This window comes from Aedes aegypti, chromosome 3 (genome assembly GCF_002204515.2).
Source record: "Aedes aegypti strain LVP_AGWG chromosome 3, AaegL5.0 Primary Assembly, whole genome shotgun sequence".
NCBI classification, from domain to species: Eukaryota; Metazoa; Arthropoda; class Insecta; order Diptera; family Culicidae; genus Aedes; species Aedes aegypti.
Window position 1 is genome coordinate 365,982,809 of NC_035109.1, and position 15,804 is coordinate 365,998,612.

At 37.0% G+C, this 15,804-nt stretch overlaps 1 protein-coding gene across 4 annotated transcripts in view; it reads right to left on the reverse strand.

Moving 5' to 3' along the window:
- LOC5564594 (SH3 and multiple ankyrin repeat domains protein 1) overlaps window positions 1–15,804 on the reverse strand; it is a 477,542-nt gene that overhangs the window by 83,168 nt on the left and 378,570 nt on the right. For 3 of the 4 annotated variants that reach the window (XM_021849067.1, XM_021849069.1, XM_021849066.1), the window contains one exon: window positions 63–188. In XM_021849067.1, coding sequence (XP_021704759.1) covers window positions 63–188 — 126 coding nt within the window. Of the gene's footprint in view, window positions 1–62; window positions 189–268; window positions 329–15,804 lie in introns of those variants that run through there. The other variant, XM_021849068.1, reaches the window with a different exon arrangement.

Genomic DNA, 15,804 nt, shown 5'->3' on the forward strand with positions numbered 1-15,804 from the left:
TGACAAAAAGCGTAGAGTTATTCGAAGCTCTTAAACTAAATTCTGTCATTTCTGATGCTTACCTCCAGGTATCCAACGGGCCCGTTAAACGGGTAGTCACCCAGTCTTCGTTCCTCGTCCAAAAATTTGCCCGCCTTGCCATTGGAGGGCGGGCAAAACAGGCCATAGTTGAAGCTTTCCTTCAATTCCTGAAAGTAGATAATAAAAGACAGAACAGAATTAGTAAAACTGGCATCACTGCTTCGCCGATTAAAGAATCATGGTTTACTTTGTCGATTAGATCATCACTTTGACCGTAAGAATGGGCAAACATTGTGCAATATACACGTGGTGGTAGAATCCGGTATCGCACCTCCGCAAGAAAAAAGCTGCTAGCACCTTGAAAATTTACGTTGCTGTGCAAATAAATCACGTGACGTTCCCACTTCCACAACGCGCGTGGCACCCACTCGTACGAAGAAAATCAAGATGTTAGCAAAAAGGTGTCTCTCGTTATAGCTCTGAAGTGAAGTGATCCGAAGGGAATCACATTTCACGGATGGTTGCACGTTTCCATTTAAGAGCGAGAAAGGTGCGGTGATAGGAATCTTTATGACTACGAATAATGTATTGATTAAAATTTATAGTACTGCAAAGCGTGAGGAGGTGTTTGTCTCCATTGCGAGTCGTCGTAGGCGAAATTGGTTGTGATTCTGCTTCGGGTAAACCTGTGACTACCGTTCCCTTTTGAAATGAGCAATTTGCCAATCTAAACAAAAACCGATCGTAGCATGCTTCTTCACATGGCCCGTTATGTTTACACAATCGACCGGATTGATTTTTTTGCACCAAATCAGCCTACTTTGCAAAACATATTGACGGATGGTGTGTCAGTCGCAGAACAAAAGATGACATGATGATAAGTACCCCGTTTGACATAAAGTCGTTTGATATAATAGTCGTTTACATATTTTACATTGGGTTGTTTCATCTGAAATATTCTAGCATTAGGAACAAAATTCAGCTCAAACATTTCAAACAGATTTTCAAGTCGTTCGTTGGTATGTTAATTTATTTTTATTAAATTAATTAATTCATTACGCGTGGTAAAGATGAATAAATTATGGGTCAAATCACACTAGGGTTTTGGTACCGGGAGTACCGGTACCGAAAATACCGGTACTACCGACTATTTTTTGGTACCGAAATACCGGTACTGGAAAGCATTGAGTACCGGTATTTTCGGTACTGATGAAAAGTCTAATAATCGTTTGATTCAGTTTTTTTCACAATAAATGGTACGTAAGTTTGATAAAGTTCGTTGTTGGCAAATTTTCTCAAATCGCTCAAGGAACCATGGCCTATTCTAATTATAATCTTTGAATCACTACCGTGTAGCCGGACACTTAAGCAGCGACAAATGTTTAAATACCATTTTCAATTAGGCTGATACAAATATTAATATTCTTTAATGTCCGAGACCACTTGGAAGGTACGAGGGGGGGGATGAAAATAAATAAGGAACAAAAAAATTAAAATGAAAAAAAGTATTGTTTTGGAATTCCCATTTCTAACGATAGTTGTTAAACTCTTTTCAATCGTCCTCTAGATCATTATTTTACCTGTTTTTTTTTTATTTTAAAAATTTAAAAAACCTAACTGATGTCACAAAAACGATGAATTTTTTTTTCTCCCCTTCAAAATTTTCGTACTTTTGAAGGGGGGTGACATAAAAGAAAATTAATATTTGTATCAGCCTTAGTATTATGGGTAAACAATTAAAGTTCTATTACTCAATGAATAGCTTTATACAAGATACATTTTCTATGAAAAATAATGATTCTATAACGAAAATCGGTAGAGTAATGAAGCATATCTTGTCCTTAAATCTGGACACCTGCAGCAAGTGTTGTCTTTAAATTCGGACACTGTTGAATCGAAATCCGGACAATTGTTTCGATATTCGATTATTTGCGCAAAAATTTCGAAAATTATGTTAGAATTCAATTACATACCATATATTATACAAATTGAAGTATTTATGCGACTCACAGTGCTTCAAATACAGGAATGATAAGTGAAATTTGGATTTGAATTTCCTGCACTGCACTTTCTTAGAATTCAACGGCAGTAATAAAAAATCACACAGTTTTTCCCCATAATTCGTTTCATCTCCATTCATGTTGTTTTACTAGTTTTCCTTCACCATCACTTTTAAAATATTCGTTCTCTTCAATTTAACTAGGAGATATAATGTAATGTCCGAATTTGAGAAAGGAGATTGGGCAAAAATGTATGGAGTTTGGTCCCGGAATGTACACGGATGACTTATATATCATTTGAAAGATCTAAATGAGACAAAAAAAGTTGATATGGGGCCAAAAATATTCGTCGTGGGAGAAAAAGGTTATGTGTGCTGGAATGGTGTAAGAAGAGGTATGTTTTGGACAGTTCCTATTGAATAATATTTACTTGCGCAAATGTTTTGAATTCGTGCCTATGTATGTGCTTAGGTATGTTTTTATCTTAATTGTAAATATTTTAAAAATGTTGTGATTTGACACAGATTTCAGAACGTTTTGAGTTGCTGAAATGTGAATACCTAAATCATACGGAGATAAAAAAAAAATATAAAGTCACTTTAGGTCACAAATATCAAATCGTATTATCCTATTCCAGTGTTTTAGCAATATGTTTGTATAAAACGGCGGTTTACTCAGGAAGGATTTTCCAGACTATATCCGTTTTATCATTACAGTGGTTGTGTTGTTGTATTCTGTACTACACTGGAAGAAATACCTCGCTTCTCGTACACAGCTTCAGCGTGCTGGAAATCCGCGCGTCAGTTACCTCACTAATATCTTTGAAATCAATAACATTATACTAGCATGCTATTGTTTCTCAGAGAAGGAGATCATTTGAACTAGTAGTAACTGTAGTGTTTGACTGTTTGCTGTGAACAAACTGCCAATAATTCGAGCAGAACCATTTCGGTTTGCTATCAATGTCAGCTCCATTGGCGACGCCTGATCACATGTGGCTCCGAATATGCTTCGCTAAGAACGCTAAATACTCATGAAGATGTCAATAATGTGAATGTTTAGAAGTAATCATACCATCTTCCAGAGCTGCGCGACACACTTGAGCTGGGAACAGCTTTCATCGTGATGAACGACATGCAAAAACATGAGATCGGATGGTGGTCAATCAACAAAAGAGTGTGCAGGTTGAGGATCAACGGTCGATCAACGGATGACAAAGACGCAGCTGGAACGCAAGTAGGACCGCCACCCATGTTTCCAAGTTAAGATCATTGTAGGAGATTAAAACGCCAAGATAAGGAATTGAGATGGACGATTGGGAAGATCAGTGCTGTCGGACTGGCAAACATGAATGTCCAATGCTTGACTGTTTTGCCGCCTCTAAGAATATGGTCATTAGACTGATGCAAATTTTGAAGTTTTTGCTCCCCTATGCTTAAACGGTGTCAATTGTGATGAAAATCATTCTCCCAAAATGTGAAGTGGTTTGGAAGAAATTTGGTTGAGCACACGCCATTTGAAGTTTATATGGAAATTACTATGGAAAAGCCAAACCTTTTGTGTTCAGTCCTTTATCTGCTCGTTATAATAATATATGAAAAAGTGAACACACTCTTCCCATGTGAAATCTTCCCAGCTACAACTTTGCCGAAGACCACAATTTGTTGGGACGTAAGGATAATTTGTTATTCTTGATTCCAAATTCTAAACCATGCTGAGATGATCATTCAATTACTTTCAGAGCAACACTGTTTTTTTGCTGTAGAACATAGTAGCCTGGATTACTTTGATCTATTCTTCCCGCCAGGAGCACCACTGTTGCCTGCTGAATAGTTGGTGAAGCTTACTGAAGGCAAATCCTCTTTATGATGATGAATAACAATTTTTCCTGACGTCCAATCAAAATGTGGTCTTCGGCAAAGTTGTAGCTGAAAGAATTTCACATGAAAAGAGTGTGTTCACTTTTCCATAAAATATTATAACAAAGAGATAGAGGGCTGAACACAAAAGGTTGGCGTTTTCCATAGTAATCTCCATATAAACTTCAAATGGCGTGTGCACAGTCAAATTTCTTTCAAATCATTTCAAATTTTGGGAGGATGCTTTTTACCATAATTTAAACCGTTTAAGCATAGGGGAGCAAAAATTTCGAAAATTGCATCACTCTAATGGTCATTATGGTGTAGCACCTACTTCCAAGATAACCTTCCGTACCAATGGTTATCGCTAGTTATTCACAGCAAATGAAATCTCGAATCGGTCAGGTATTGCTTGATAGATTGCACATCTCCGACATAATCAACGTCAATATTCTACCCACTACCTGATAATTATAAAAAATGCGCTTCAAACTTCCTGTTGTTAACAATGAACGGTACCGACGCCCGCCTCAGCATGACCTTCAGCGTCTGAATTACACGGATATCGCCACAGCATCGTTCTACATCTCTAGCAAGTGTAACCGGAATAGATTTTGCCTGGGAGGGAGACACAGATATTACACACGAAATATGACACAACACTTTTTCAAATTGCAAGATAATTCCCGCTCACCAACGACAATCAAGGCAGGCTTGCGAAGAATCGCTAGTTTTCTTTTGTTGTGTACCTTCGATCTTTCTGGACAAACTTGGGAAAAGGGCCATTGTTTTATGTGCATCCAGTTTTAATTTTGATTGGAAAAGCGTAAAAAGATGCATGTTTCAATACTTTATATTCGATCAAATTAAAAGATGATATCGTGGCATTGCTTTTGGGTGTGCAAGAATTGATTTTCAAACGATTGTTGTCAACTTTGTTGAAATGCAAAAATATGTATTGATCGATTACGCGCTTCTCTCATGTTTGTCCATTCTTTAAGATCTGGGCTCACAGTGACAGTTCGGGACAGCAGAATCTCGGCTCACTATGACGTACATAAATTTTGTATCGGTTTCTCCCTCCCAGGGTTTTGCTTGCTGAAACCCTTCTTGGCTATTGTACTACAGTAAAAATAGCCATCAAATCACAGGTGGAGTCATTGTGCGTTGAACGTAGTCTATGGTACGATTGGTTTGCTGAAGAGTTTAGAATTATTCTAGAGGAAAAAAAACGTGAAGCACCATACACAGAAGCGGAAGCAGCAGACTTGTGTTGATGACACAGGACCGGAGGTTCAAGGCAAAGGAGAGCATTTCAACGTTCGAATGTTGGACAAAAGCAGCCAACCAGATCCCACTTTGAGTGAAGTTAAGGATGACGTTCAACAGCTCAAGGATAACACAGCAATTGTTGAGGATAATATATGAGTGGAACTCATCAAGATGATCCCGAAAAAGTTAATCGCTTGTCTGCATCGGCTGATATTAATTACTATTCTTAAGAACCTGGCAGTTATAAAATCTGCAAAAAGAGTAGAGCCAAGGAGTTAAATACTCTGCCTACAGAAAACGTTAGTGCTTATCTATCTGTAAAACTTGCATAAAAATTGTCAAGGGCTTGTACACAATTTACTGGAGGGTAACAGACGAAGAGAGATAGGAGATAATATAAGATATGCACTCATTAGAAAAAAAAATAAGTTCATTGGACTCCACGGCATTCGTATACCAATTCGTAAAACGATAATGATTGACATTTTAACTTAAGACTGGTTGAATAATGTAGGAGCTCAGGTGATACTAAACATCCACGTATGCGGTATACAGCGCGAGATGGTTTATACTAGTGAGCTAGATTGCCATTGATTTAAATGAAATCCTCAAACTACGCATATGCTACTGCGTAGCATTTAGCAATAAGCATTTCAACTCACATTTAACGTTTTTTGATGCTGATGATGTTGTTCATTGGAGTTGAGTGGGTTGAGCTGATGGTTTTATTGATCTCTTCGTGAAATTCGTCCTGCAAAAACAAAACAGTCAGTTCTTTTATAAGACACCACACACTTTTTTTTCACCACTGTTTTCCAATTACTTTTCATCGAATGAGGCTGACTTTTTTTTAGAATACAAGTCGTAATATAACCTTATTACGAACAAAAAATATCGTATAGGTCGGTCAAAAAACAGTTAGGAATTGTGATTAGTATAATGTGGATAGCAGGGTCTGGCAGAAAACTTTACTGAATAAACATATGTATTTTAAAATGATTTTTAATGTTATTACGGTCTAACATGTAATGTTTTTCATCTTTGAATCAAAGTTCTAATTCACTTCTTTAAAACATAGAACATCTAATCATCATATAGGTGCAGAAAATATATATATGTTTTCATTTTTAATCGATAAAAAATATAGCAAAAATATAATAAAATACATAGAAAATCCATCTCAAACCATGCGGAATAACTTTTTTCTCCCACGACGGATATTTTTGACCCCATACCAACTTTTTCTTGTATCATTCAGATCTTTCAAATGACATGTGAGTCATCTGTGTACATTCCGGGCCCAGATTTGCCCAATCTCCTTTGACCATAATTCCCCCCACACTCCGAAGTACACATTTACACCATATTTCATTACTGTAATGTTATTAAATAGTAAAACAATCGTTTTATATCTATTTGAGTTGGAATCACTTCACTAACAACAAAAATCAAATATATTATTCACGGATAAACACTCTACGTGCGTTTGTCAACATTACTACCGAATAGAATTGCGCTGCGAAAAAATGACGTTCAGCCAGAGTAGCGTAACTTGTTTTAATTTTATTAATTATTTGGCAACGTAAACTAGATTAAAACAAACAGTAAAAGATCAGAAGTATCATAAATAGTTGATATGATTAAAAACTGGCAGAATAACATTTGATTTTTCCTTTAATTACTAAAAATTGGTCAGAGTTGTTTCCATCTTGTTTTCGCAAAAACATGTTTTGAAACATAAAAAAAAAATGAGGATGAAGTTATTGATCGAAAATGATCCATCCTATTATTACCAACAGGATTAATGAATTATCGATATTTGAATACAAATAAATCTGCTGATGATGAATATCAAGCTTTCTAGACAACTAGACTCAAATACAAAGAAAGGTATCAGGAATGCTTCAATTCAAAAGTGCTTCAATTATGGCTCAAATATTGCCAGAAATTGTTCCGATTTATTTCTTGTATTACAAGTCTGTTTTATGTGAAATAATTGTCGACATTTTACGATGCATGGGCAAAAATTCGACGAAATCCGGATGAACACGTACGGCAGTTAAACATTGAACTTAAACACCCTCTGCTTTTCCAAATCCTATTTTATGAATGGAAAGGGTATTATATAAAAAAAAATCAATAAATTATTCATTTTGAACGTTTTTCCGCACCACATACAATATTACAAAATAAATTTGGAACTTTTTTAACGTTCCCAGAAAATTGTCAACTGTGGATAGTTAAAGCACAAATTTAAATGAATGTGGTGCTTCGCTTTAGACAAAACTTGAATTTTAACACATTTTTTTTGAGTATTTCATTAGTTTCAAAATTAGAACGGTTTACACGTTAATATTTTAAGATCATATATTGTTAGTGTAAAAATGCATAAAAATGAACAATAAGGTTCAGCAAACTTGTGCTTATCTTCTTCTTTCTGGCGTTACGTCCCCACTGGGACAGAGCCTGCTTCTCAGCTTAGTGTTCTTATGAGCACTTCCACAGTTATTCACTGAGAGCTTACTATGCCAATGACCATTTTTGCATGTGTATATCGTGTGGCAGGTACGATGATACTTTATGCCCTGGGAAGTCGAGAAAATTTCCAACCCGAAAAGATCCTCGACCGGTGGGATTCGAACCCACGACCCTCAGCTTGGTTATGCTGAATAGCTGCGCGTTTACCGCTACGGCTATCTGGGCCCCTTGTGCTTATCCACTAACTAAAAATAGTTTCAAATTTTTGTCAATCACTGTATGCTTTATATTCATTGCAAAAAAAGTCCAGTACCGGTATTTTACCGGTACTACCGGTACTGAGAGTGACAGTACCGTAGAACCGGTACTCGTCAAAAGGGGTCGTATTAAAGTTACTTACGTCGATTTGAAAAAGTAATCGAAATTTGTTTTGAAAATTCAAAATGGGTTAGCTCTTAGGCCTGTAACATATACTGTATGCCCTATTTTATTTAGAGTAAAAGTGAGGTGGGCAAAACTTTATTCTTAATATTTCTAGCTCAATAGCTAGAAATATTAAGAAGAAAGTTTTGTCCCACCTCACTCCAACTCTAAAATTGGGCATATAGTCTATGTTACAGGCCCAAAAGCTAACCCAGCAGCTCAATCAATAACAAAAAGGAGAGTACTGAAATTGTCAGTGGAATTGAAGAGAAACCACATGATCACTTTTTTGGATCCGCAGATCCCCTCGCCTCCATCGTGGTCTTTATTCCGCACAAAATTTTTAAAATTTGTTTCGACTGTGGTCTTTGGCCAGCCCTCCTTCCCTTCATAATTGACCACGTGATTTATGGATGGTCCTTGACGATTATGCCAAAACACTGTCGGTATAAGCGGACCCAGAATCGCCCCTTTTAGAAGCTTTGCGGTTTCGGGACAGTTTTTGTTCGATGTGCGACGTTATGCCTACCAGCATTATGTCAAATAAATACACCACCCATCGACAGGTTTTGTATCGGTTGGTTGCGACGAGGATAAAAATGCTGACTGACGTCAACCGGGCGGCGTTGGGTGCTCTATTGGCAGGAGTTCTAAACAAAACATCCGTTTGTTTCAGTTGAGTTTACTCAACCTGATCACAAAAACCGTTGCGCAATCGTATCGTCTTCGAGACTAATATCCATACCTTCGGTTGATTGTCCACGGTACAAAGCGGTGTCAATTTGTGCTAGCGGTTTCACTTTTCCGTCTGTGCCGAATTACAGAGATCCACGCTGCCAATACCCGATCGGAATCAAATAACTAGATTATAACACATTTCTTACAACAGTAGTTAACAATTGTGATACATTTATAACATCATTTGTTATATATTTTTTTAACTGCATACAATTTTTGCTATAAATAAAATAATAATGAAAGTAACATATTTTGCATTAATTTGATAATTTTGTAATATCCTTGAAACACACTCTCCACTAATTCTCTTATAATTCTGGTTTTTCTTGGCATTACGTCCTCACATGGAAAGAACGTGCTTCTAACCCGAGGAGGAACAAATAACTCCGCAATAACTTATGCATACCATATTTTGGTATCATACCATAATAAGATATTATTCAGTTGTCAATACCTCATTTTGGTATTATAATGGTATTTGAAAAACAATTAAAAATACTTCATTTTGGTATTCGATAGCTATTGAGGACTGCTGGAGGTATTGAAATATTTCACTTTTATATGAAAATCCATCAAGTATTATTTAGGTATTACAATACCTGATCTAGTTATCAGCTTGGTATTTGTAGAATATGCATAAGGTATTATTTGAGGTATTTTACCTCTTATGCAGGGCTCATTCATACTCCATTCAGGTTGTAAGTATTGAAAATTGTCTGGTATGGAATACCTCAATTTGGTATTCAGTAGTTATTTTCTTCTGCTCGGGAAGCTCAGTGTTCAAGAAGCACTTCCACAGTAGGGCTATTCAAATTTTAAAAATGTTTGAAGTTCCAATCTCCCATATGCTCCTTACCATCCTTCCCATAAAAATAGTGTTCTGTGAAATTTTCAGCTTTCTAGGTGGTGATTTGAAGGTGGCCCAAAGACAATGTAAGTTTATATGGAAATTACTATGAAGAAATTTTGAGAAATGTTCCAAACACGCTAGTTCTGTAATGTAAGTAGAAACTTAACATCCCATATTGAAAACTCATTCTTCAAACCTTAATGAAGGATGTTGCTGAAGAAACAAATCCCTTTTGGTCTAGTTTTGTTTGGAATTTTTGTACATATTTGCAGGGCTATAATCCCATATTAAGCTAAGTAATAGCAAACAAACTCATGAATATCTCTTCTGCTATCCATCGGATTATATTTCTCTCTTCAGCAAATTTCTTTATTAAGGGTTGAAGAATGAGTTTTTACTATGGGATAATAAGTTCGTACTTATATTACAGTACTAGCGTGTTTGGGACATATCTCAAACATATCTCAGTAATTTCAATATAAACCCACTTTGTCTTTGGGCCACCTTAAAATCACCACCTATAAAGGTAAAAATTTCACAGAACACTATTTTTATGGGAAGGATGGTAAGAAGCATATGAAAGATTGGATTTTCCAACATTTTTAAATTTTGAACTGCCCTATTCCACAGTTATTAACTGAGAGCTTTCTTTGCCAAAGTTGCCATTTTCGCATTCGTATATCGTGTGGCAGGTACGATGATACTCTATGCCTAGGGAAGTCAAGGAAATTTCCATTACGAAAAGATTCTGGTCTGACCGGGATTCGAACACCATCAGCATTGTTTTTCTTTGTAGCTGCGGACTCTAGTCACTCAGCGAGGGAAGGCCCCAATTTTGGGTTTTGTTATTATTATAATAGGATTTACTATATTCAGTAGCATAGCTAGGGTTTTTGGGGCCCGGTGCGGAGTTCGATTCAGGGGCCCTCAAAATAAAGATGAACGTCGTCTAAATGTAAGACGCTAATGAGAAACCGACTGTTGAAATAAATGTTGAATAAATAGCTATTTTAGAATTATGACTAAAGTGATGGAACATATGGAGATATGTTGTTGTAGTAGTTTAATGGCAAAAATGTCAGTAAATGAGCCTACAGTTATTCTTTTCTTAATTCTTGTTCAGAAACACATTATTTTACTGAAAACTATCGAGAGGACTTCTTGTTCTAAATGACATGGAAGTGGAAATTTTACTTGGCGAAGTACAGCTTTAATTAGGTATTCTAAGGAAGTTTGGACATTTACTCAATTTTATGTTTTTATGTCGGGATTGATTTTGAAATTCTTGATGAAATAATTGCCTTTAAGATCGATAAATTTGCCCAAAGGTTTGCTTGAAATAAATTACCAAATGAACACCAATGATTTCTTCAGGAGTTCATTTTGTGATTTTCACGGACGACTCCCATAGGATTTTGTTTTAGACGTCAAAAATTCTATGCAGAACTTTTTTAGGGTTACCATAGAAGTTACCTCAGAGATTCCATCAGAGAATCTTTCAGACATTTTTCAAGAAAACCCGAAATGCGCAAGGAATGTATCCAATGATTTTACCATCTTTTTCTTAAAACTTCCATCAAGATTCTCATTTACAATATCTTCGAGATTTCTACTTTTATTTTCTCCAAGGATTTTTTAGTACTTCCTTCAAAATTAACCTTCAGATTTCAACCAGAGAATTCTTCCAGGAATTACTCCAGTGATTGTTACTAAGATTCCTTTAGGGATTATTCTAAAAATTATAGATAAATTTCCCTAAGATATCGTTAAAGAATTTTCCCAATAATTTTCAGGAATATTTCCTAAAAAAGATCAAGGATTTTTTTTCGGAAATTATTGATGAATTTTTAAAAAAATCCGGGATATATTTCAGGAAGAAATCTCTAAGTAACGTCTGATGAAACTCGGTTTAGTTCGAAAGTAACCCTTGATGAACTCCCACAAAGTTCTCTGAAAGAATTTTTGACATCTTGAGGAAGCCTCGAAGAATTTCGTAAGTGAATTGCTAAGATGATTGGAATTACTAGAATATTTACTGTAATATGAGCTGTAGTGTGGAACCTCAGATGAACTTTTGAAGAAGCCATGGAGATTTTGCTTGAAAAAAATATGCGAGAAATTGTTTGGAAGAACTGCAGACGCAATTTCGCATGAAATGTAGGAGTAATCTTTAGAGAAATTTCTGAAGGAGCTTCATGATGAATTCCAGGTCAAATTTCATGCAAGAGTATTAATTATATATCCTCAGATAATCTCAGGAGGAATTTTAGCAGCAATTCATAAAGAAAATTTTAACGAATACTTGAAGGAATCAATAAAATTCCTGAAAAGGTGACTGGAGGAACTGGCATAGGAATTCTCGTAGATCTTCCTGGAAAAATCCCCAAAGAAATTTCGTTAAGGATTGTAGAATGATTTTTTATGAAACTTTGGAAGCTATAACTGGGAAGTTCAAAATAGCTAAGAGAAGTGTTTCAGTGCTCATGGATTTCCTAGAGCGAATTACGAAAAATATCCTCTAATTATCTGCTGAAACAACGGTGGAAGATTTTTTTTGAAGACTTGGCGGTGGAATCAATAGGGGCATTTATGAAGGAGATCCCAGAAGTATACCTGGAAAGATCTTTGTATTGATCACTAGAAGAATTTCTCAAGTTTTACGTCGAGGAATCTGAAAAGAAATTTCTGATGGACCTGTGAAAAAATCGCATAATAGTCTTGGAAGGTCTCTGAAGTTACTTTAAAGACATTTTTTCCTGAAATAGAGACTTCAAGACCTACCCCAGTAAACACAAACTCGTATACAATAGCGCATAAGAGTGCAAATGTGGAGGCGATATAACTACATGCGCCATAAGACTGCATGCAAGATGTACGTATATCGCCTCCACATTTGTACTCTTATATCACATCATATATGACGGTGTGTTTACTGGGACCAATCAAAATAGAAACTTGCATAGAAATAGAGACTTAACTTCTAAAATGAGATCTACTACCAGTCTTAAATGTGTACAAGCCAGTGAATCAATTGTCACCCAACACGCAGCAACAAAGACAATGTCATCTCATATTCTTGTTGCAACTATTTTATTCCGCAACATCAGTTTATCACCTCTTGAACAGAATATGGCAATGATCGATCATCACGTGGGCAGCGATTTTTTGGGCTTCGCATTGCAATTTTCGAGAACTTTTTCTGTGGTGGTAAACTTTGGCTCATTATCGAACAGCATCCATAAAATAAATTTGGTTATGTGTTTAAAATATTAGATTAAGCGCGAGTTGAAAAGGATGTACCTGTTTAACCTGTTTAGTTGTGGTGCAAATTTCGTTAAAAATTTTGTTACTTTCACTAACACTGTTCAAAACTGGTGATATGTATAAAAAAATATAGAGGAACCCATTTAGTTTTAGTTTTGTTTCTTCCATCTGATCGGGTATAATCCGTCGATTTCTACGATTCCGAACAAGAAAGACTCAATTAAAAGACAAAAGCAGCGTTCGACGACCAATGGACAGTGTATTAGACAAAAAGGGAGTGAGAGGCTAGTCTTTAATTACTGACCAAAGCGTCACAAAAGAGGAAATAAATCGGATCAAGAGCCGCAATTCCACGGCGGGAAAAGAAGCGGATCAATTCGATGTCTCATTTTCACGCCGTTGTTGTGTAATCGAAAATTTTGTATTGGATTCGGATGGTCGAAGAATGCGACAACAGCACTTTCCCTGCCGCGGTGGGAACAAAATGACACTTGTTGGACGAACTGGGGTAATAAAAACATTTTTTTGTTTACTTTTTGACCGTCGCATTTGCGTGTCACTTTTGTCACGCATTGTTGGAAGTTTACCCCCTCCCAGAGACCACTTACATTATTTTTTGCGTCTATTGATCATTAAACGCTGCTGGAATGTGCTACCCATCCCTTCTACATTTCCGTAACAATATCAAATCACTTCGATTGTGCAATTGCTTCGTGCCATGGTCAACTGAGTTGAATAATTTGACACATTAAGCCATGGACGTAGTCAGAGGGAGGTTAGAGAGATGCGTTGAATCTCCCTGGTCAACGGAAAATAAATTTTAAATAAACTGGTTAACGAAAATGGATATTTTGTTTGAAATTTTCAAAAATTGTTTCCAGTATCGAAATGACCACAAAATTGTGTTATGTTAAATTTCATATACAGTCAACTCTCCATAACTCGATATTGAAGGAACCATCGAGTTAGGGCGGTATCGAGTTACAGAATACAAAACCAGTGCAGCTATGATCGAAGGGACCATCTAGTTAGCCATGAGAACCAATTTTTACTATGGTTCTCTAACTCCATATCGAGACACACAATATCGAGTAAGGGAAAGTAAACTGTAATTCAACTTAGTATCATGTTTTTGTACATAATCATCAAAAGATTTTGACAAGAATTTGCAACAGGTCGTTCAAACTTCCTTTAGGTATTTTTACAGGAGCAATTCTATGGGATATGTCTGGTTTCGAGACAAAATGTCGAAAGACAGGAAGGGGCCATCCTTAGCCGAGTGGTTAGAGTCCGTGGTCACAAAGCAATGCCATGGGTTCGACTACCAGTCGGTCCAGGATCTTTTCGTAATAGAAATTTCCTTGATTTCTCTGGACATAGACAACTTTGGCAAAGAAAGCTCTCAGTTAATAACTATGGAAGTGCTCATAAGAACACTTCGCTGAGAAGCAGGTTCTGTCTCAGTGAGGACGTAATGTCAAAAATAAAAGAATAAAAAAAGTTGAAGATAATAGATGGATAACTGGGAAAAAGTCTACTAGAGATTGCCATAGGTTGATTCTGAACCCCCCTGATGAAACCCCTGACTACGTCCAAGCCCCAATCCGAGCGCCATTCAAACTGTCATTCTACTTTTATTGTTTACTATGTCCAAACTCTGCAAATGGCTTTAAAGTTGCAAAACTGTGAAACGACAACAACAGCAACAATTCCGTGAAATGGGATGGAACCGCTTTCAGGTTCCGTCGCGATATGCATGATTGAACTTTGAAGCTTTTGTTGTAGAACCTCTCGCTAACGCTGAACGAGGGGCTTTTGTTCTGGCTCGGATTCGGATCGGATGGCCATTCCAGTCCGTTCCGTTGTTGTTCCAGTTGTACCAGAGATTTTATGGTTGACTGGACGCATTCCGGTGTTCGGATGCCTGCTGCAAGCATGACCCGGTAAATTTCACGCCCTGACCCGCAGCGCAGGCATTGCAATGTTTCCGTGAACCGAAATTCGTAACGCGCGGTACATAGTCCGAAAGTGCTGACCATTGTCGTGATAATTTCATCAGTCGAGACTTTCCCCGCGGCTTGACAAAACGATAATCATCGAGAAATTATTTTGACATTGTTCAATTGAATCCGCACGGTGTGGCTAAAACCGTTATTATTGAAAAAATGAGCAACAACAACAGCTTGTGCCTTCCTTAGTCGAGTGGTTAGAGTCCGCGGCTACAAGGCAAAGTCATGCTGAAGGTGTCTGGGTTTGAATCCCGGTCAGTCTAGGATCTTTTCGTAATGTTAACTTTCTTGCCTTTCCTGGGCATAGAGTAACATCGTACTTGCCACACGATATACGAATGCAAAAATGGTAACTTTGGCAAAGAAAGCTCTCAGTTATAATAACTGTGGAAATGCTCATTGAACACTAAGTTATCGAGAGAAATAGGGCTCTCTAAAATGGCCCCTAATATGCTAATCACTATAATCGATGACTCATTTTAAAATTCAGTAAAGGATGCTAGGATACCATGTCCCGAATGGTGGGTTCAGATTTGATGGTATTTTTTTTTTTGCTAATAACAGTTTTAGACACACCGTGGTCCAAATTCGGATCAATCGCATCATCCCAAAAACATGGAACATTGAAACATGATGCGTTCGCTCAATTAACATCTTGCTAATTTTCCGTGATAGTGTGACCCAGTTTAAACTCTTCTTCTTATTTTCTACTCCAGCGTGCATCGAACGAAGCAGGCCATGTAAACAAAGATCACATCATCTTGACCAGCACACGTATACTACATTTCGCACATCGAAATCATTGCGGTAGATCGCGGAGGTAATGCGGCTGCGGTGTTTGATGAGCCGCAAGCGCAACGCCCGCTGTTGGTGGCCGCACCCGCAGATAA